At 36.6% G+C, this 23,027-nt stretch overlaps 1 protein-coding gene and 1 long non-coding RNA gene across 4 annotated transcripts in view; both read right to left on the minus strand.

Annotated features, from left to right (window-relative positions):
* Vps26a (VPS26 retromer complex component A) overlaps positions 1–22,578 on the minus strand; it is a 38,468-nt gene extending 15,890 nt beyond the window's left edge. The window contains exons 1-2 of one of the 3 annotated variants that reach the window (XM_005325962.4): positions 22,429–22,578; positions 14,506–14,655 (exon numbers count right to left, since the gene is read on the minus strand). In XM_005325962.4, the coding sequence (XP_005326019.1) occupies positions 14,506–14,655; positions 22,429–22,431 (153 nt within the window). In that variant the 5' untranslated portion in view covers positions 22,432–22,578. Of the gene's footprint in view, positions 1–14,505; positions 14,656–22,101; positions 22,244–22,428 lie in introns of those variants that run through there. The other 2 variants (XM_078041149.1, XM_078041159.1) reach the window with 2 other exon arrangements.
* LOC144375729 (uncharacterized) lies at positions 8,317–14,497 on the minus strand. The gene is made up of 2 exons (XR_013435646.1): positions 11,002–14,497; positions 8,317–9,998 (listed from the first exon to the last, which is right to left on the minus strand). It is a non-coding gene; the product is annotated as an uncharacterized LOC144375729 (long non-coding RNA).
* Positions 22,579–23,027: the final 449 nt, after the last annotated feature.

Genomic DNA, 23,027 nt, shown 5'->3' on the forward strand with positions numbered 1-23,027 from the left:
CCAGGGTCTTTCGCATGCTAATAAGCACATGACCTCCCACTGAGCTACATCCTCAGCCCCCAAGTTTCTTTACTATAACAAATACTGGCAATATGACTCTTAAAAGCTTTTCTTCAAACAATGCTTCTCAAAAGTATAAAAATCAAGAAAAACAAGAGTATATGGACTAAAATATTCATCCATATGCATATCTCATAACCAATGTTATTTGCCTTCAAAATTATTATCTCAGAACAAAGAAATAAATTGTAGTTCATCATATAATGGATTATTATTAAAAGTTTAAAAATAACAGTGTCAAAGAATTTTTAATAATGAGGGACAATGTGCATGATATGTTACATGAAGAAAGCATGGTCAAATTGTATACAAGTATAATGCCCATTATGTTTTTTGAAACTACAAAAAGAAAACATTCTTTTTTTTAAATTTCTAATATTTATTTTTCAGTTTTTGGCGGACACAACATCTTTGTTTGTATGTGGTGCTGAGGATCAAACCTGGGCCACACGCATGCCAGGCGAGCGCTGCTTGAGCCATATCCCCAGCCCAAGAAAATATTCTTAACAGCAGTTACTTTTAGAAAGACTGATTATGGGTCATTTTTTTTCTTTTTTATAGTTTTCAAATTTTGTTTTTACAATGGGCTAACAATACTGTCAAAGTCAGAAAAAAAAAGGAAAAAAAAGAACAAAAAGTACTTAGACAAGCTTCACACACACACTAAAAATATTAGGTTCAAATCACAAATAATAAAAACAAGTGCAACTCCTAGCTGTTTCATAAGCCAGGCAGTAATTAGACTATTCACTACTTTGTACCAATAAAGCACACAGAGAATATATATATAGGGTGTGATGCTGGGGATTGAACTCAGGTTTTGCACATGCTAAGCAAGACTTCCCACTGAGCAAGACCTGTGGGAGCAAGACCTCCCACATGACTTCCCACTGAGCTACATCCTCAGCCCCAGGTTTCTTTACTATAACAAATACTGGCAATATGACTCTAAAAAGCTTCTCTTTAAACAATGCATTTCTTCAATCAGTGGTGCGCATCTGGAATCCCAACAACTCAGGAGCTGAGGCAGGAGGATTTCAACTTCAAGACCAGCCTGGGCAACTTAGAGAGACCCTTTCTCAATAAATAAAAAGGGCTGGGGATGTAGCTCAGTGGCAGAGTGCCCCTGGATTCAGTTCCCAGCACAGATAGATCGATTGATAGATAAAAACAGGTTAGATAAAATCCAAAATTCAGACTACTCCAAAATCTTAAACTTTTGAGCATATGTTCAAATGATAAAAATCTATATCAATATTCTAAAACCCAAAAAATCCCAAAATCTGAAACACTTCAGGTCTCAAGCTAAGAAATAATTCATCCTGTACTTTAAAAAATGTCTATTTTGGCCTGGGGTTGTGGCTCAGTGGTAGAGCACTTGCCTAGCATGTGTGAGGAGGCACTGGGTTCAATCCTCAGCACCGAATATAAATAAATGAATAAAAATAAAGGTCCATCAACATCTAAAGGTATATTTTAAAAAATATGTTCATTTGGGGAGCTGGGGATATAGCTCAGTTGGTAGAGTGCTTGCCTCACATGCATAAGGCCTTGGGTTCAATCCCCAGCATCATATACGCAAAAAAAAAAAAAAAAAAGTCCATTTGGCAGTTTTTGATAATGTCTTTGCTTGAACATGGCTATGTCTGATATTTTAAAAATTTACAGTTTTCCCAAAGAATATTGTGAAACCACACTATTAAAGTAGAAACGTATATCTATTCAGTTTTCTCACCACCTGCCTGAACTCTTTTATTTTTCCTTGATCTCCCACTGATTTTAATATACAGCTGCTTTAAGCCTAATGCATGCTATTCTGCAACGTGAAGAACCCCAGAATTGAAAGGCATAATTAAGGATTTCCATTTTTGTTTTTGTTGTTTTGCAGTACCAGAGACTGAACCCCAGGGCCTCATGCATGCTAGGCAAGGGGCTCTACTACTGAGCTATATCCCCAGCCAAAGCATTTTCATCTAAAGGCTATTCTAAAAAAGGAACATAGAAAAAGAATTGAAACCACAATGATGAACTGGATCAAAGAATTTTAACACCACTCAGTTATATTTACATGGCTTTTTATTATAATTTCAAACTTGCAAAAAAGTTGCAAGAACAGCACTAGGAAATCCCACATAATCTTTACCCAGATTCACCCTATGTTTATTTTTCCTCATCTGCTTCATTATCTTCTCTCAACATATACATGTACATGCATGCATCCATCATTTTTTTTTTCATAACCAAAAATTAGTTGGAGACAGCATGTTCCATTATACTGCATGTGTATTTCCTAAGGAAAAGAACATTTTTACATAAACACGGTGTTAAATTACCAAACTGTCCCAATATTAATTGTCCCAATAATGTACTTTATACCCTTTCCTGTTCAGGATTCACTCCAGGTTCACACATAGATATAGTTGTGATGTGTATCAGTCGCCTTTAACTTACAACATTCCTCAATCATTCCCCTTCTTGACTTTTTTTTTTTTTTTTTTTTTAACAGCACCCAGGAGTGCCCTATCACTGGGCTACATCCCCAGCCCTTTATAAAATTTTATTTTGGGATAGGATCTCATTAAGTTGCCCAGACTGGTCTCAAATCTGCCATCTTCCTGCCTCAGTCTCTGGAGTTACTGGGATTATAGGCCACCACACCCAGCTTGACCTTGAGGTTTTTTTTTTTAAGAATACAAATCAGTTGATTTATAGAATCAAGTAGATTAAACTCATGCATTTTTGGCAAGAATACCTGTGTTCTCAGAGTATCAAAATTAGGAAGTACAAGATACAGTTTGTCCCAATATTGGTGATTCAACTCTGATCACTTGGTTAAAGCAATCCACCAGGTTTCTCTAATTTAAAATTACTATTTTACTTTTGATATTATTAAATAATTTCTTTCTGTGGATATACTTGAGAATGTGTGTATACGTTTACAAGACCATACAGAGAAACCTAATCTATATGTAAAACATATTCACTGCTCCAATAAACCAGTCTGAAAGCTCAGATATCATTATTTGAGGTCTTCTGTAAATGCTTCAAATAATGATACCTTCAGAATATATATAAGGAGTGAAATTCTACATTGTGCTCAAGACAAACATAAAATTGATGTTTTACACTCCATTTACTTGGTTATTCACAGTGAAGCATCAAAGTATCTGTACATTATTGTTGCTAGATACTATGGTTATCCAAGATTAATTTCCACCTGCTTCCAGAAGAACAAGGTCTATATCTATATTGATGAAAAGATACTATGAAACTCTTCTTTGCTTTAAAAATTAAACTATAAATGCCTATAATCTCAAGACTAAACATATACCTTTGATCATTTTTGCAACAGGGAACAGATACAGTTCAGTGAAGGTGGCCTGACACTTGTACTACTTCAAGGCATTATTTATAGAGGCTGAGGCTGGGGCTGGGGCTCAGTGGTAAAACACCTTCCTGGCATGTGTGAGGCACTGAGTTCGATCCTCTGCACCACATAAAAATAAATAAATAAATAAAGATACTGTGTACCTTTTTTTTAAAAGCCATAGAATGAATAACTTCTCAGCACTGCCCAAACAGTTTGACAAGGACTGTTTTCACATGCAAAAACAATGGAGAAGGAAAACAATTCCTTGTTTTTCTTTCTTCTCAGTACCCAAGGATTGAACCAAGGGGCTTGTGAATGCTAGGCAAGGGCTCTTCCACTGAGACAAGGGTCTTACTAAATTACTTACTAAATTACTCAGACAGGCTTCAAACTTGCCATTCTCCTGCCTTAGCCTCCTGAGTAGCTGGGATTACAAGTGTGTGTCACCACACTCAGCACAACAGTTCTCTCTTAAAGGTGCCATCTAGAAACTGCATAAACAGAGAGAGAGGAGTCGTCTTCTTGGTTCAAAGTGAATTTTTGCTTTTTTCACTTCAAAAATTCACAGCAAAGAACAGAACACAAAAGGAATTAAACTGTAGACAAGTCAAGAACTTGAATATTAATATTTTGTAGCTTTTTTTTTTTTTAGAGAGTGAGAGAGGGGGACAGAGAGAGAGAGAGAGAGAATTTTAACATTTATTTATTTTTTCTTAGTTCTCGGCGGACACAACATCTTTGTTGGTATGTGGTGCTGCTGAGGATCGAACCCGGGCCGCATGCATGCTAGGCAAGCGCGCTACCGCTTGAGCCACATCCCCAGCCCCATTTTGTAGCTTTTTTTGCCTTTTCAAAGAATATCCCAATTAAGGAATCCTAACTTATGAATATCACCCCCCCAAATAAAACCCAGATAAACCACTCACCAAAATTTTTATAATTAAAAAATAATAAATGTACATCAATAATCAATTAAACAGTTATCTCAAAATTACTCAGATGAACACAAGCTGTATTATAAAGGGGAAACCTTGCAGGCTGAGGCTGTGGCTCAGTGGTAAAATGCTTGCCTAGCACAAGCGAGGCATTGGGTTTGATCCTCAGCACCACATAAAACTAAATAAATAAAAGGTATTGTGTCCATCTATGACTAAAAAATTTTAAGAAAATAAAAAGGAAACCTTAGCCAAATGTATTTCTTTTTTGTTTTTTAAATAACTTATATGACTAGATGTGGTGGCACACACCTGTAATTCCAGCAACTGGGAAGGCCGAGTCAAGAGAATATCAAGTTCAATGCCAGTCTCAGCAACTTAGTGAGGCCCTAAGCAACTTAGCAAGACCATGTCTCGGGCTGGGGATGTGGCTCAAGACGACAACTAAAAAACAAATATTAAAAAAAGACCATGTCTCAAAAGAAAAAATATAAAGGACTGGGGATGTGGTTCAGTGGTTAAGTGTCCCTGGGTTCGATTCCTAAATAAGTAAATAACTTACTCAAAATATTTTTTTTCCTTATTCAGTTTCAAATTTAAAATGTAAAAAGGGGAGGGAAAAATAATACCTGTTCTTGATCAGCTGTCATATAAAGTCAAGGAAAAGTGAACCCCTTCAGAACATGAATTAATATAGAGAACTGTGCAATGGCTAGTCTTAAAAAAATCCCTACACAGAAACTTAGAACGAGGATAACTCTTTTGTGTAATTTAGAGGGAAATACTGTAGATTTACAGGAAATTTTTTTAATCCATTTGAACCTGTAAAATCATATGGATAAAAGTTTTCCTGGTCAAAGTAACATTTTATCCAAAATAATCATATCTTAATCTTATGTGGCTTAACACATTTCAAAAATAATTAAAAGTACAACTGTGTCTCAGAAAGCAAGTTAATATTGAGGTACCATGTATATCTCAAAGAAATAAACCTGTAACTTTCAGTTCAATTCTGGCTTTAGCACTTCAAAATAAAGAAGCCTAAGTAAGAACTCTACCATTATTTGCCTGTTCAACTGTATTTCTTTTTTTTTATTTTTATTAGTTATTGATGGACCTTTATTAATTTATTTGTTTATATGTGGTGTTGAGAATCAGACCCAGTGCCTCACACATGCTAGGGAAGCACTCTACCACTGAGCCACAACCCCAGCCCCTCAACTGTATTTCTTAAAGCATAAAAAAAATTGGGTACAGTCCAATTGCCATTTGACATGAACCAAAGCAGTAAATATCCAAGGTAAGGATAAAAAAAACCTGAATAAGTAGCTTTTAATAATTTTCCTATTTTTTAATAATCTAAAAAAAATTCTAATTATCTTAAAGAATGCTTCAAAAATACTCCAAAAGACTTTTGACAGACAACATTATCAGTTTTTAACTTTAAAAAGCATTTACCACAAAAGTGCCAAAACAATTCAATGGAGTAAGAATATTCTTTCCAATAAGTGATGCTAGGACAAATAAATATCAACATTTAAAAGAATGAAGTTAAAACCCCACACAAGGACTGGGGTCGTGGCTCAGTGTAGAGCGCTTGCTTCACATGTATGAGGCACTGGGTTGGAGTCTCAGCACCACATGAATAAAATAAAGGTCCATCAACAACTAAAAAAATTTAAAAAAAAAAGAAGTCTACACAAGCATTAACTCAAATGGTTAACGCCAGGTATGGAGACTCAGGAGGCAAAGGCAGGAGGATCTCAGGTTCCAGGCCAGACTCAGCAACTTTTTAGCAAGACAAACTGTCATAAAATAAAAATTCAAAGGGCTAGGGATATAGCTCAGTGGTAGTGGGTTCAATCCCCAGTACCACCAAAAGAAAAAAAAAAAAAAGGTCAAATGATTTGAACAGACTTTTCTTCAAAGAAGATATATGAATGACACAAAGCACAAGAAAAAAAAATACTCAATGTTATCAGTTAATTGAGAAATGCAAGTCACAACCTTGAGATACCACTTTACATCCACTTTAGATGACCTTAATTTTAAAAAAAAAAAAGTATGGCCAAGAAAGTGGAGAAATAGAACCTTCATACATTGCTGGAGGGAATGCAAAATGGTGCAGCTGCTTTGGGAAAGTGAAACACAGACTTGAAATATGACCTAGCAATTCCACTCTTAAGTTAAAACCAAGAGAAGTGAATATATATGTTTACACAAAATTTGTACTTCAATGTCCATAGCAGCTTATTCTCAATATCCAAAAAGTAAAAGCCCAAATATCCTCAGCTAGTAAACGAATACATAAAATGTGGTATATTCTTTTACACATGAGTATGGTATACTGGAAAATCATTCAGTCAAAAAAAATGGCATTCTGATACATGCTGTAATATGGGTGATCCCTGGAAATATGCTACATGAAATAATCCAAGCTCTAAAGGATAAATATGACTACTTTTACAAAATATCTAGAATAGACAAAGTGGATTAAAGGTTACCAGAAGTTGGGAGAAGGGAGATATAGGGGACAATTAATTGGATACAAAGTTTCTGTTTGGGGTAATGAAAAACCTTTGGAAAATAGCAACTATGAATGCCAAATTATTAACATAATTAATGTTACTGAATTTGTATACTGTAAGATGGTAAAATGGTACATGTTATATTTTTTTTTACTCCATAGTAAAAAAAAATACAGTACTTCATACTGTATTTACTACACCCTGATGAACCTTCAAAAGATTATGCTAAGTGAAAGGAACCAGACAAGGCCACAGAGTATGCGTCCATTCATGAAATATCCAGAATAGACAAAAATTGAGAAAGTAGATTTGCAGAGTTCACAGGGAGTGACTGCTAATTGTATGAAGTTTCTTTTTGAAATTAGATAGTAGTGATGTTACATAAGTCTGCCAACATAGTAAATACCACTAACCTCCACAAGACGAATTTTATGTTATGTGACTGCCACTCAATAAAACTACTTTTTTCTTTTCTTTTTTATTTTTTTAAGAAAAGGGAGAATTTTTTTTTTAAGAAAAAGGGAGAGAGAAGGGAAATTCCATGGAAATGGTAGGAGATCCTCATTGTTATACAAAATTACATATAAGAGGAGGTGAGAGGAAAGGGGAAAAAAAAAGAGAAATGAATTACAGCAGATGGGGTAGAGAGAGAAGATGGGAGGGGAAGGGAGGGGGGATAGTAGGGGATAGGAAAGGCAGCAAAATACAACAGACACTAGTATGGCAGTATGTATAAATGTGGATGTGTAACCGATGTGATTCTGCAATCTGTATACGGGGTAAAAATGGGAGTTCATAACCCACTTGAATCAAATGTATGAAATATGATATGTCAAGAGCTTTGTAATGTTTTGAATAACTAATAAAAAAGAAAGAAAAGAAAATCAGACATTGTGGCACATGCCTGTAATCCCAGCACCTCAGAAGGCTAAGGCAAGAGGATCTTAAGTTCAAGACTAACTTTAGCAACTTAGCAACACTCCATCTCAAAAAAAAAAAAAAAAAAAAAGTTACAAAAGAAAAGTGAAAAGTATATGCCACAAATGGGCCTATGGAACAGAGGCCAGAACAGACCCCCAAATGACTTCTGATCTATGTGTGACAAAGGTGGCATTATGGTGAAGTGATAAAGGATAGTTTTTCAATAAATGCCTGAGTCAATTGGATATCCAAATGAAAAACAATTAGTCAACTTCTATGACAAAATCAAGTACTTTTTTTTAAAATTTTTTTTAGTCACAGTTGGACACAATACCTTTATTTTTTTTTAATGTATTTTTATGTGGTGCTGAGGATAGAACAAGATGCCTCGGCGCGTGCTAGACAGGTACTCTATCACTGAGCCACAACCTCAGCCCCAAGTACTTATTTTTTTAAATGACTTTTTTTTCCCTTTCTGAAGGACATCTTGATTGTTTCCAAGTTTTGGTAATTTAAATAAAGCTCTTCAATGAAATATCCAGAATAGACATGTGTTTTCAATTTGGGTGAATCCTAAGAAGCATGATCCCTAACCCTTTTTAGTTTTTGAGACAAGGTCCAGGCTGGCCTTAAACTTTCAATTTTCCTGCCTCAACCTGAGTAGCTGGGATTACAGGTGAGCACCACCACACCCAGCTGGCTATGGCATTCTGCATTTGTTCATTGCCTGTGAGTAAGTTCCTGTTGGTTCACATCCTCACCATAATTTGATCTTCTCAATGTTGGATTTTTGCCATTTCAACAGGTATCTCATTACTGCTTGAATTTGCAATTCCCTTATGCTATACTGTTAAATATCATTCCACATGTATTTGTCATATGTATATCATTTTTGGTAAGGTGTCTGTTCAGATCTTTTGCCCACATTTTAACTGGATTGTTGAGTTTTAAGAGTTCTTTGTGTATTTTGGATACAAGTGTCCTCCCAAATACCACCAGCAGCCTCTCCTTCTGAGATAACTAAGAATTGAACCCAAGGCCTCGCATATGCTAGGGAGGCACTTTATCACTGAGCTATACCCCCAGCCTTTTTTATTTTATGTTGAGGCAGGGTATTCTAACTTGCTGAGGATGGGCTTAAATCTGCCATCCTCCTGTCACCGCTTTCCAAGTAGGTGGGATTAACAGTGTGCACCACAGTGCCTAGCTAGATAAAAGTTCTTTATGGGATGTGTTTTGTAAATATGGCTTATCTTTTCATCTTCAACTGTTTTTCTCAAAGCAGAAGTCTTTAAATTTTCACAAAGTCCACCTTACAGTCTTTTTTCATGGACGATGCCTTTGGTATTATATCTAAAAACTATCTGTTCCAGCACCATTTGTTAAAAAAAAAAAAAAAGTATTTGTTTTCCATTGAATTGTCTTTGCTCCTTTATCAAAGAGCAGTTCACTATATTTGTGTGGGTCTTTTTGGACTCTACTTCATCCCTTTGATTTATTTCTCTCTTCTCTCACCAATACCAGACTGTCTTGATACTGTGTGTAGTAAGTCTTGAAACTCGGTAATGTCAGTTCTCCAACTTTGTTCTTCTTCAATATTACTTACTATTTACATATATTTTTGTCTTTAAAACTTAGAATCTGTTTATTGATAACTACAAAGTAATGTGTCCAATTTCTTATGGGGATAGAGTTGAATCTATAGATCAGGTGGGAAACAAATATCTTAATATTGTGTCTTCTTATCTATTAACATAGACTATCTTTCTGTTTATTTATCTTTGATTTCTTTCATCAAAGTTTATTGTTTTTTTGTAGTTGCAGATGGACAGCATACTTTTATTTTATTTTTGTATTTTTTTATGTTGTACTGAGAATCGAACCCAGTGCCTCCCACATGCGAGGCAAGCGCTTTGCCACTGAGCTACAGCCCCAGCCCATCAAAGTTTTATAGTTTTCCTCATACAGACACTGTACATATTTTGTTAGATTTACACCTAAGTATTTCATTTTAGAAATACTAATGCAAACGGTAGCCCAGTCATTTTACGGGGAGAGTTGTGGAATGCTTACAAGGATGTAGAACTGACTTAAATGTTTTAAAAAGTCAACAGTTCCATTGTTGCTGAATTAAATATGGTTTCAGGCTCTGGAAACACGGGAATGCCAGATAACTCAATCCTCCTAAAAGAAAGCAATCAGGATGATTAAGACTCAAAATCCACATTTCTTCAGGAATAAAGGAAATGGAAAATAGCATATTTAATTTAGAGAAGACTTATGATAAACAAAACAGTGGTTCAGAAAAAAAGAGAAAGATTTATTATGTATATTTCTAAACAGCAGGGTGGATAGTGGTTTCAGAATAATAGAATTCCCACCCTGAAAAGTGAGCATACGGAAACTAATAAATCAGGAATACTATAAAAGGAAATTATTCTTCCTTTGGGTGAATGTCAAACCTCTAAGATCCAAGATAATACTAAATATATGAAGATACCACAGAGATGCAAAGCCAAGTTTGGAAACCAATGATCCAGTTTAACTTCCACAATTTATTGGTGAAATCCAGGAAGTTAAATGATTATCCAGAATTTCTACTAAAAGAGTAGACAAGGCTAAATATTACAACTGTATCCCAATCATCTTTTTATTATACTAGCACACTTGTGAGATAAGACCTGTTCTTACACATAACTGAATCACATATAATGAATGCTTGCTTTAAGTTTTCATTTCAAACTGCTCATAAATCATCCATTCTACAGTTATACCAGGAATCAATATTAAGTTTAACTAATATAAATTGTTTACCTCATTTTAAATATATAGTATCTTCCTATATTCTAAAACTTTTCTCATTTTCCAGAATTACTGAGGGATTTCTGCAATCAGTTCTACAAAATTCTCTCTGTTCTATATATAGCATAACATTCATCTGATCTAGCCACCAGAATGTTTTAAAACTAGATTATTTTTACTTTTCATAATTATAATTAGCTTTTACTCTAATGATTCTACCTTTTCCAATTAAAAAACAATTTAGATGTTAAAAAAAAGCAAAATATTAACTCTTTCTTTTACATTTGTTATACTACAATAAATGACATGCCAAGCATATTGTTTCCTTATTTATTTTCTTATTCTAAATGTAAAATGTTTTCCTTCCAGGTATAGTGGTGTATACCTGTAATTCCAGGTACTTCAAAGGCAGGAGGATTACAAATTCAAGGTCAGCCTCAGCAACTAGACAATACCCTGTCTCAAAAAAATAAAAAATAAAAAAAGGACTGGTGATAGAGCTCAGTAGTAAAGCACTCCTGGATTTAATCCCCAATACTGTAAAAAAGAAAAAAAATAGTATAGTATATTATCCTGTAACCTGTTTTACTCACACCAATGATTGTACATTTTCAAACATGCTATTCAACCTATGAGCCACTATTTCCTCATCTATAAACAAAAATATTAGCAAGACATGGTGGCACATACCTGTAGTCCCAACTACCTGGGAGGCTGAGGCAGGAGGATACAAATTTAATGTCAGCCTCAGCAATTAAGCAAGACCCTGTCTCAAAATAAAAAGTAAAAAGAGCTGGGATGTGGCTCAGTGGTTAAAATGCCCCTGGGTTCAATCCCCAGAGAAAGAAAGAAAGGAGGGGGGAGAATGTTGGCTTGAACTGTAGGTCAGTGGTAGAGTACTTACCTACCATGTATGAGGCCCAGCACCACAAAAAAATAAGAGAGAAAAAGATATCCTTTGGGTATCAAGGCAAAAAAGGGCATTACAACATTTAAGTGAAATAAAATTAGGCTTTGTCAGCAAGACTTTATACCAAAGACAATAAATCCGAAATATTAAAAAACAGAAAATGGGAGCTGGGGTCCTGGCTCAGAGGTAGAGCACTTGCCTAGTGTGTGAGGAACTGGGGTTCGATCCTCAGCACCACATAAAAATTAAAATAAATATATTGTGTCCACCTATAACTAAAAAATGAAAATGTAGGCAAGGTTATTATATTCCATAATGGGGGGGAGGGATTGAACCCAGAGGCACTTAACCACTGAACCACATTACATTATAAAGTGCTCATATTCGGGCTGGGGTTGTGGCTCAGTGGTAGAGTGCTTGCCTAGCATGCACAAGGCACTGGGTTCAATTCCCAGCATAACCCATAAAACAAATAAACAAAATAAATATATTGTGTAAATAAATTGATCATATTCAACGCTTCCTTGAATGAAACAATACAATATATGTAGATCATGTTTTAATGCACATAAATTTTCCAGATTAATATGTATTACGACCCTGCAAATACTCATGTCTTTTGGCCCACCAACTTTTTCCAGGAATCTATTCTAAGTAAACAATCTTGTCCTGTAGAATCTGGAGAAAAATGTATGCATATAGATGTCCATATTATCAAAGATGATATCATATACTAAAAGCTATCTTAAAAACTAGAAACTAATGGGGCTAGGGATATAGTTCAGTTGGTACAGCGCTTGCCTTGCATGCACAAGGCCCTGGGTTCAATCTCCAGCTCTGCCAAAAAAAACAAAACTAGAAACTACTTTCATGTACCACATGATAATTTGATCAAGGACAAACTGCATATGGTGGTACCATAAGATTATAATAAAGTGAATAAATTTCTATCACCTAGTAACTGAGTAGCCATCATGATGCTGCAAATTATTACGTACATGCTTTTAGTAATACTGCAGTAAACAAACTACTGCATATACAATTATTCATAGTATATAAAAACTGATAATAACAATAAATGACTATTTACTGGTTCATATTTTCTTTTTTTTTTTTTTTTTTTTAAAGAGAGAGTGAGAGAGGAGGGAGAGAGAGAGAGAGAGAGAGAGAGAGAGAGAGAGAGAATTTTCAATATTTATTTTTTAGTTCTCGGCGGACACAACATCTTTGTTGGTATGTGGTGCTGAGGATCGAACCCGGGCCGCACACATGCCAGGCGAGCGCGCTACCGCTTGAGCCACATCCCCAGCCCCTGGTTCATATTTTCTATACTTAATAGAGTATACTCCTTCTACTTATTAAAAAAAATAATGATAATTATAAAACAGGCAGGTCCTTAAGGAGGGATTCCAGAAGGCACTTGTTATAATAGGAGATGACAGTTCCAACTATGTTATTGCCCCTGAAGACCTTCCAGTGGGACAAGATGGGGAAATGAAAGACAATGAATGATGTTGAATTCTGATTCTGTGTAAGCCTAGGCTAATATATTTGTGTCTTAGTTTTCAACAATAATAAAGCTTAAAAAGTGAAAAAAAAAAATTAAGTAGCCTATACCATATAGCCTAGGTGTGTAGAACTTCACACCACTAGGTTTGTGCACATACATTCTATTATGCTCACACAATGCCAAAATCACCTAAAGACACATCTGTCAAGCTGGGGATATAGCTCTGTGGGTAGAGTGCTTGCCTTGCATGCACAAGGCCCTAGGTTCAATCCCCAGCATCACCATTTAAAAAAAAAAAAAAAAAAAGGGGCTATAAAGACACATCTGTCAAAAACATACCTCTGTCATTAAGTGACATAAGACTGTGCTACAAATATATAAACAATAAATGCAGGGAAACTTAGAGAAGACACATTCAAATTTAACTGTGAATTATTTCCATAATAGAATTACACCTTATTTTCCCAAACTGCCTACCACATGTATAAATTAATTGAAGAAAGAAAAATCCTAACATTTTATATGCCTACCACATGTATAAATTAATTGAAGAAGCAAGAAAGAAAAATCCTAACATTTTATATGCCTACCACATGTATAAATTAATTGAAGAAGCAAGAAAGAAAAATCCTAACATTTTATATTTTAAAAATTATTTCAAATGTTTTATAGCTTGCTTTTGTCTATGATATTACCATTCCCTAGTATCTCAAGCTAATGAGTATTGATCCTATTCCCTAAGGTTTAAGAATAATCTTACATATCAGTGTATAAGGAAAAGGGGGAAAAGTGAAATCTTACAGAATCTGACATACAGATGCCTTCACACAAACACATTCCAAAAGTACTTAGGTCTTCAATGGGAGTACCAAAAATAAGATCAACAGACACAAGAATAATCAGAGAGGTAAGTTACAAAGAATGAGAAACCTTTAGAATGGCACACTACAGAGTTACTCTCAATCTCTACAATTCAACTGTATGTTGAAAGGGAAGCAAATGTTGAGAGGATCACAACTCTATTCTGGAGAAACTCTCCAAAGCTAGACAAACTTTCCAAAGCTAAACAAATTCACAATTAAAAAAAAAAAAAACAGAATTATTTTGTGTAATTTAGAATTCTTCCAGGGTTAAAAGTCTTTCTAAATGTTCTAATCAAAGATTTTAGCTGACCTTTGGAGAAAAAAATTCCATCTCTAATACTTTATGTATGTATATATGTGACTACATGACCAATATGATTCTGCAACATGTACACTCAGAAAAATGAGAAATTATATTCCATCTATGTATAGAATATCAAAATGCATAAATGCATTCTACTTTCATGTGTAACTAATTAAACCAAATAATTTTTTAAATCACTGTAATAATTCATCTGGAGCTCAAATTTAGACACAGTGCAGATCATTTTGATGAGTAATTCTAATATCCTACAACTAGATAATTCTTCCAAACAAAAGATTTACCTTTCCTGAAACTGATTCTCCATCATAGAAGAGATAGTGTTTTTCCACCTTGCCATCTTCAGTTTTCATTTCTGCCATTTTCCTGGTTTCTCCATCATTAAGGACAACATCAATCTCACAAATGGGACCAAAAAAGCCTCCAAGAAAACTCTGAAATAAAATAAAAATGCTCATAATTATCGTATGCAGCCAGTCACAACATTTTAAATTCAAATTTTATTACAGCATTGACCTACAGTTAGACTACAAATCTGTGAGTTCACAAGCTTACATCAAATTCTACATCAAAACTTTACAAACTGAATATAATAATGTGTAAATAGTGAATAGTACTGTACTATACACTTTTTAAAGTTAGATTAAAAGATTTCATTTTATAGGTTTTTTTTATCACCAAAAAGGGAAAAAAATAAACAATTAAGTGTTATAATTTCAATCATTTCCATAGGTAACCATTATAAATAATCAAATACTAGCATACTAGAACTGTAAGAATTCTTTTTTTGGCAGGGTAGGGGTGGGGTACCAGGGATTGAACTCAGGGACACTTGACCACTGAGCCATATCCCCAGCCCTATATTGTATTTTATTTAGAGATAGGGTCTCACTGAGTTGCTTAGCTTCACCACTGCTGAGGCTGGCTTTGAACCTGAGATTCTCCTTTCTCAGCCTCCTGAGCCACTGCAATTATAGGCATGCGCCACAAGCCCAGCCATCTTAACATCTTAAGTTTGAAAAATTAACTTTTATTAAACCTCTATGAGGAGTTTTCATGAGAGCAGAATTTGCATAATCCAAATTACTTCTAAAAAAGTTGAAATGAATTATTATAATGCACTGCTTACTATAAAATCTACTGCTATATTAGGTCTAAACAGGATGTGTTACATTATATAAGCCCTTTGAGTAAAACTGGCCCTAGGGGCTGCGGTTGTGGCTCAGTGGTAAAGAGCTTGCTTAGCATGTGTGAGGCACTGGGGTCGATCCCTGGCACCACATAAAAATAAAAACAAATAAAATAAAGGAATTGTGTCCACCTACTACTAAAAGTGTGTGTGTGTGTGTGTGTGTGTGTGTGTGTGTGCGCGCGCACGCGCGTGCACAAAAGCTGACTCTGAGGAAACCAATGAAATTTCTCCAATTTATACAAGCCTTATTCTGTAAATCCTCGATATGACAGAACTATAAAGAACAAAAATCAATTGCTTATCAATGCCAAAACATATTAGTTGGTAATAATCAAGTAATATGAACAGAATCCATTAGCAACTATAGTATAGGATATAATTAAAATTATTTTTGTCACCAGGCATATTGGTGAAGGCCTCTACCCTCAGCGACTTGACAGGCTGAGGCAGTGGGTTCACAAGCTCAAGGGAAGCATCAGAAACGTAGCAAGACCCTTAGCAACTTAGAAAGACCTTGTCTCAAAAGAAAAAAGACTGGGGATGTAGTTCAGTGATAAAGCACCCCTAGGTTCAATTCCCCAGTACCAAAACAAGCCAAAAATTATTTTGTCACTAAGGAAAGCCAGTCTTCTAGTCTATTCTTGGTTTTTTGGTTTTTTTAATTTACAAGATAATAGTCTTCTATCATGTACTATATCCCTTCTTAACTTACCCTATACAACAAGCAGGGTAGTCTTTAAAAAACATGAATTTGATCATATAATTTCCTGTTTATAAAATATTTCCATGGGCTGGTGAACTTATAAATTGGAACTACTTTAGGAAATAGTTTGGCATGATCTAGTAAAGCTGAAGATGTATACATCCCATAACCCAACAATTCCATCCCTGGATATATTCCTAAACAGAAATTTACAGGAGACAAATATGTTTATAACAGCCTCCAATGGAAACAATCCAAATATCTATCAACAACAACAACAAAAAAAAGTTGAATGAAAGAGTCCAAGAGGCCACACAGGAGAATACATTCTGTTTCGATCTCATATACATATAAGTCAAAAGCATGTAATGTACATTGTAATATTAGAGGTTAAGAAGTGGGAGGAAGAATAAAATAAGTGGGGTGCTAGTACTGCTCTCTGTTCTGAGCACTTGACACACAGGCATGTACACTTTATGAAATTCATCAAGCTATATCCTTATACATAATGTTAACTTCAATAGTACACACACACATACACACACACACACACACACACACACACTGCATTCTGTAACATCTTACATATATCTAGCTCTATACATCTCTTGAGTTACATCAGCCTCAAATGATCTTAAGATTTTTCTGCAAAAGTTCATCACATTTGCCAAATTCTTTGTCCTAGAGTCAAGCAAAGTACCTTAACCTAACTCATCCATTTAATTTAAGTTTGAGTCATTTTCATAAGACTCTCCCTAACTCCCTAATCCAAACTGGATTCTCCAAAGTTAGGTGTCGCAAGGCTGATTTTACTGCCTGACACTCCTACTACACTGTAAACTATGTGAGGACACCATATCCTTTATTCCTCACTGAAGAGACAGGACCTAGAGCAGTAGTGACATTTAATAGAAGGCACTGAAATACCTATTGGAATGTTAAATTTAAACATACACATACCATTCTAATAATAGGAAAAAAACTGACTATACAAAAGAAGTTGGATGATATCTAGAATAGGTGGTAATGCCAGCCCTTTCCCAGCAAATTAGCACTGGTGTAATAGCGAAGCCTAGAGCATGGAACTCAAGCACAGACAAGGTCAGCTCTGTCCTGAGGTGGCCAGGGAATGGCAAGCAAGATAATGAGCCTCCAAAAGGCTTTGTAGGTCACAAATGATACTATGATCAGATGAGACAGTGTTTTCCCAAAATGTGGACTTGCTTCTTTGTTTTCATTACTCCTATATTAAATGGGTGGGCTTATAATTTCAAGAAACTACAAGAATTGCCAAATTAGTGTTTTTGATATATTCCAAATAGCAAATTTTCTTTTTCTTAAATTTTTTTTTAGCTTTAGATGAACACAATACCTTTATTTATTTATTTTTATGTGGTGCTGAGGATTGAACCCAGTGCCTCACACACGCTAGGCAAGCCCCCTACCACTAAGCTACAACTCCCATCCCCCCAAATTTTCTTTTTGACGTGATGTTTTAGTCTTTTCTGAGAACAACAAACTCAAAATTTTTATCAGAAAACTACAATGAACTAATCTAGAGAAAAACTTCAATGATAGGTTACCTGCATTATCTATTCCTAGTTAGTGTTCACACTCCAAGTCTTAAAACTCAAAATCTACTCAAAAATGGCAAATTTTAAAATACTACATGTTCTACATGTTCTCCTAAGAGAAAACTACAGATAAGATGTACAACAGTTCGGGGGCGGGGGGGGGGGTGACTGGGGTTGTGGCTCAGTGGTAGAGAGCTTGCCTAGCATGCATGAGGCACTTGGTTCGATTCTCAGCACCACATATAAATAAATAAATAAATAAAATAAAGGTCCATCAACAACTTTAAAAAAATTTTTTAAAAAGATGTACAACAGTTCAAAATCAATCCACTAATTATTAACTATGTGCAAACCACTGAGCCAACAAGAGAGGAGACTACTGTGGATAGATCACTTATGAAAGGATAAAAGCAACATCTCCAAGTAGCTATTTTAATTGGGGAAACAAAGTCAGGTGCAGAAAAAGAGAACACCAATTGGCAGTGAGGGTAAGAAGAAAATGAGTTCTTCTCCCTTGTGACACCCACAACATCAATTCATTTGAGTTATAAAATTAAGGCAGAAATATTAATTTTTAACCCGACACTTACCAAAGCTACTTCAAGGAAAAATAAATTGTAAAAACTATAAAAACTGTTTTCTAACAGTTTTTTATAACATTATATATTATTATAATATTTAACAGAGCTGCACTTGGTATTTGAAAAATAACAAAAATCAAATAATCAAAAATTAAATACAATTTTGGCTGGGCACGATTTTACATGCTTGTAATCCCAGCAGCTCGGGAGGCTCGGGAGGCTGAGAAGAGAGGATATGAGTTCAAAGCCAGCCTCAGCAAAAGTGGGGTATTAAGCAACTCGGTGAAACCCTGTCTCTAAATGAAATACAAAATATGGCTGGTGGGGCTGGGGATGTGGCTCAAGCGGTAGCGCGCTCGCCTGGTATGCGTGCGGCCCACGTTCGATCCTCAACCCCACATACAAAGATGTTGTGTCCGCCAATAACTAAAAAATAAATAAATAAATATTAAAATTCTCTCCCCCCTCCTCTCTAAAAAAAAAAAAAAAATATGGCTGGGGACGTAGCTCAGTGATCAAGTGTCCCTCAGTACTATCCCCAGTTCCCTCTCCCAAAATAAATAAAAACAATTTGGGCAAAATTAAAATCAGCACTAATTAAAATTGCCAAAAGACTTAGTTTTAGAAAACTACACAATTAATAATCATGCACAAAAAGTCTTGTCCTGATACCAATTCTTAAAAATTAAAAATTCCTAGGCATTAAAAATACATGTGGCTAGGCATGGTATCATACACCCGTAATCCCAATTTGGGAGGGTGAGACAGGAAGATTGCAAGTTCAAGACCAGCCTTAGCAAATTATTGAGGCTCTCAGGATTTAGTGAGATCCTGTCTCAAAATTTAAAAAATAAAATAAAAATAAAAATATCTGTGGATGTGGCTCAGTGGTTAAACAATCCTGAGTGCATTTCCAATACCAAAAGAAGAAAAAGAAAAACCTAGGTGTTATGTACTACATTATTTTCTGTATGCATTAACTATTTCAGAACTAAAAGTGGAAAAAAAAAACAGACTTCCTTCTCAATACAATAAAGTTAAAATGGGGATGGGGTTATGGCTCAGTGGTAAAGCACTTGCCTCGCATGTGTGAGGCACTGAGTGCAATCCTCAGCACCACATTTAAACAAATAAATAAATAAAGGTCCATCAATAATTAATAAAACATTTTTTTAAAGTTAAAATGGTGAGGAATCAGAAGGTATAACAAGGGGCTAGGGTTGTGGCTCAGTGGTAGAGTGCTCACCTCACATTTGTGAGACCCTGGGTTCGATCCTTAGCACCACATAAAAATAAATAAGTGAAATAAACGTATTGTGTCCAACTACAACTAAAAAAAAAAAGTATAACAAAAAATAGCATATGCCAAAGAGTTAGGTTGAGTAATAAACTATAGCATTTTAACAAGTTAACTATGCCATAAGATTTTAGCATTGGGTTAACATACAGCTTTTTTTTTTAATATTGAGACATATCAAAAATGAACCTATAGTTTTACTCAAAAGAAAACTCCAAAAAAGTGTTATATTTCACAAGTCAACAACAGAAAAAAAAAACTGAGAAAAGAACTTGTCTTTTTTGTTTTCTAAAAGCAGTTGAAAGTAAAAGATTCTTTACCCAAGGTCTTGGTTTTATTTTATTTCAAGATTATATATTCTCACATTTCAAATAAAAAGTCATGATATTTAATTCTAATTATTCACAATCAAATTATAATACTTCTGATATGTTAAAGAGAAAATAAAATACAAGAAAGGAAGGGAATAAAAATTGTAAAAACAGCCCAATGCAGTGGTGCAGACGTGTAATCCCAGCAACTTTAGAGAGGCTGAGGCAAGCAGATTGAAAGTTCAAAGCCAGCCTCAGCAACTTAGGGAGGCCCTAGGTAACTTCGCAAGACCCTGTTTCAAAATAAAAAAAATTTTAAAAAGGGCAGGGGATGTGGCTCAATCCCCAGTATAAAAATATGAAAAAGACAATGTAATAAAAAGGATACTTTAGACTTGCTGAAATAACAGAAGGCAGTTTTGAAAGAATACTATTGAGATCTTCTTTTCAAAGATAACTTCAAGTGAGCAATAGGAGTATGAGATTTTTAGGTTGGGTATATGGCTCAGTGGCAGAGCACTTGTCTTTACAAGTATCCCCAAAAAAGAATGTTCAAGAACAATACTACACAATTAATAATACAAGTTAAAACTCTTAGGGCTAAGGCTGGGGTTGTGGTTCAGTGGTAGAGCGCTTGCCTAGGCACTGGAGTTCGATTCTCAGCATCATATATAAATAAATAAAATAAAGTCCAATGACAATTAAAAAAATATTAAAAACAAAAAAACTCTTAGGGCTAGTAATGTAGCTCAATGGTAGAGGCTTGCCTAGTACATGAGAGGCCATGGGCTCAATCCCCAGTATCAGCAAAACAAAAAAGAAAATAATAAAACTTCTAGGTCACTTTTAAATAACTAGACTGCAATATATTATTAGTAAAACATTATAGCGATTGTTTTCTGTTTTCTAATCTTGACCTAAACCTCATATTAATCACTAACTTTGGGTTAATTTAAGATTTTTCATACAATGTGTAAACCCCACATTAAGCATTATCATGTAGCAAAATTACATGTGGATACATAAAAGACATTTTTTAGTCCTAATAGAACAAAGTGCACCAAGACCGGTGGATGAAATGTAGATCAAGGTGAGGTGGAAGGGAGACTCTCAAAATTTATTTGCTTAGCCTACACACAATGAAACAGCATATTTTCACACATACATTTGTGCCATTTCAACGTTTCAAAGTTTTACAATTTCATTTGTTTGACAAGTAACTTGAAAATAAACCCGTTCTTTAACATATCGCAGAAAGCTTAGTAAAAGCACTAATTACACATATAAGCAAAAAATTGGAGAGCTTTATAAAGTTTTCTTTTCAAATTATAATCAGAGAAGGCTTCCCCAACTCCCTGACTAGGTGAAGTCCTCCAGTAATTCCTTCTCAGTATTTACCACAATTGTAATTTCCACGTTAAACAATCAGTTTACACAAATTAATGTTTATCCTTAGACTGTATGCTAAAAGAAAGCAAGCAGTTTTGTTTATGGCCCTGGACAATAAATGAAAGGAAAAAAACTCCAAAAATGAATACATCTTTTTTTTTCTTTACATGAAAGCAAAGCAATTTCTGACTTTAGAAGTTATTTATTCAAAGTAACTTAAAAAAAAAAACTGGCTTGACTATTAGCCAAAAGTTTCAGTTTATTTAAAAGGCAAGCTTTGGGAAAGGAGGTAGGACATGGAAAGCACATAGTAGGCACTCAAAGCATGCAGAGCAAATAAAACGAATAAATGAATGCTACCGTAAAATGAGCCCAATGAGATCCAATCTAGAGGGGGCTGCCGACGCTCAAAAGTTAACCACCACCGTGCCCACGCTTGTGCTTCCCACAAACTGGGGTTAGAAAACTGATTTCCCTCCCTCCTCTGCTTCCTAGGCCATTTCAACATCCCGAAGCGTTAAGTTAAAGAAACGGCTTAGGGAAGGAAACGAAGTCAACGCTGAAATCCGCGGACACGAAACTCAAAGTGTTCGGAGTTAAAAACGTCACCCCATTCAGACACCCCTTTCTCTCCCATTCTACAAGTGTCAACCACCACCCTCAAGTAGGGTCATATCACAGTCACCGTATCCAGGATAAAAAATAGGGGAGTTTATCAAGCTCATAACACAGGGAGAGTGACCAAGTCCACCAGAGTCCGGAACTGGGGGACGCTGGGTCACCCAACCTGCATGGAAGCGAGGTTGCCGGGGAGGAGCGCAGGGACCTGCTACCTTGGGCGGGGAGGTGGCCGCGGGCCCCCGCAGGGGCGGGGTCCGGGTGCCCAGCCAGGGCCCCCACAGCCGGTCGAGGAACGCCGGCAGAGGCTCCGACATGACCAGGAGAGGCACGGCCGCCTGCCGGTCCTCGGGCCTCGTCGAGACCGGGAAGAGGCGGCGCCGCTCGCACTCCCCCGAACCCGGGGTAGCCAGACAGGCCTAACCTGCTCCCTGCTCCCCGCCCGCCCCTTCCTTACGCGACGCCGCGCCCGCCGTTGGCCGTCGCGCCGCGCGCTCCGGGCTGAAGGCGGGAGACTAGCGCACCGGCCGCCGCGCACTCACCATTGTCAGCACTGCCGCCGCCGCGTCCCCGCCACTTCACTCCTCTTCTCTCAGGAGAACTCCCAGCCCCGGCTCCCTCCGCCCGGCGCCCCGTCACGTGACCTCCAGCCGCCCGCCGCACGTGACCACCCCCTTCCTTTACTCCCCTCCCCCTGCACCGGCGCCTCTCCCGGCCTCCCTCCGCCTCGCTGACCGGCCTGGCCCTCCAGGAGAGGCCGTTTGAAGGCGGGGCCTGGTGCTCCTTCTTCCAGAGGGTGGGGCGGGGCCACCGCGGATGACGTCGTGTGGGCGGGGCCCGGTTGAGGGTAGGTTTCCCGGTCCTCCTTGCTCGCTGTTCCATCACATGACTGGCAGTGAGCGGTCGGACTGTTTGGGCACACCCAGTTCCTTTCCCTTGTGGAAGTTTGAGAGACTCGGGAGGCTTCGTGCCTGGCGTTTTCCTTCACTGGGTGCTGGGCCGCCGAGGCCAAGGAGAAATGTTACCCCCGCTTCCTTAGGCCTGGCAAGACACGTGCTGTCTGAATGCGGATTTGACCGGGACTTCTGGAACAACCCAGCTCCCCATCCTACCCCCGGGCTTCTGAGTTTTGATAACTTAT

This window comes from Ictidomys tridecemlineatus, chromosome 1, assembly GCF_052094955.1.
Source record: "Ictidomys tridecemlineatus isolate mIctTri1 chromosome 1, mIctTri1.hap1, whole genome shotgun sequence".
NCBI lineage: Eukaryota > Metazoa > Chordata > Mammalia > Rodentia > Sciuridae > Ictidomys > Ictidomys tridecemlineatus.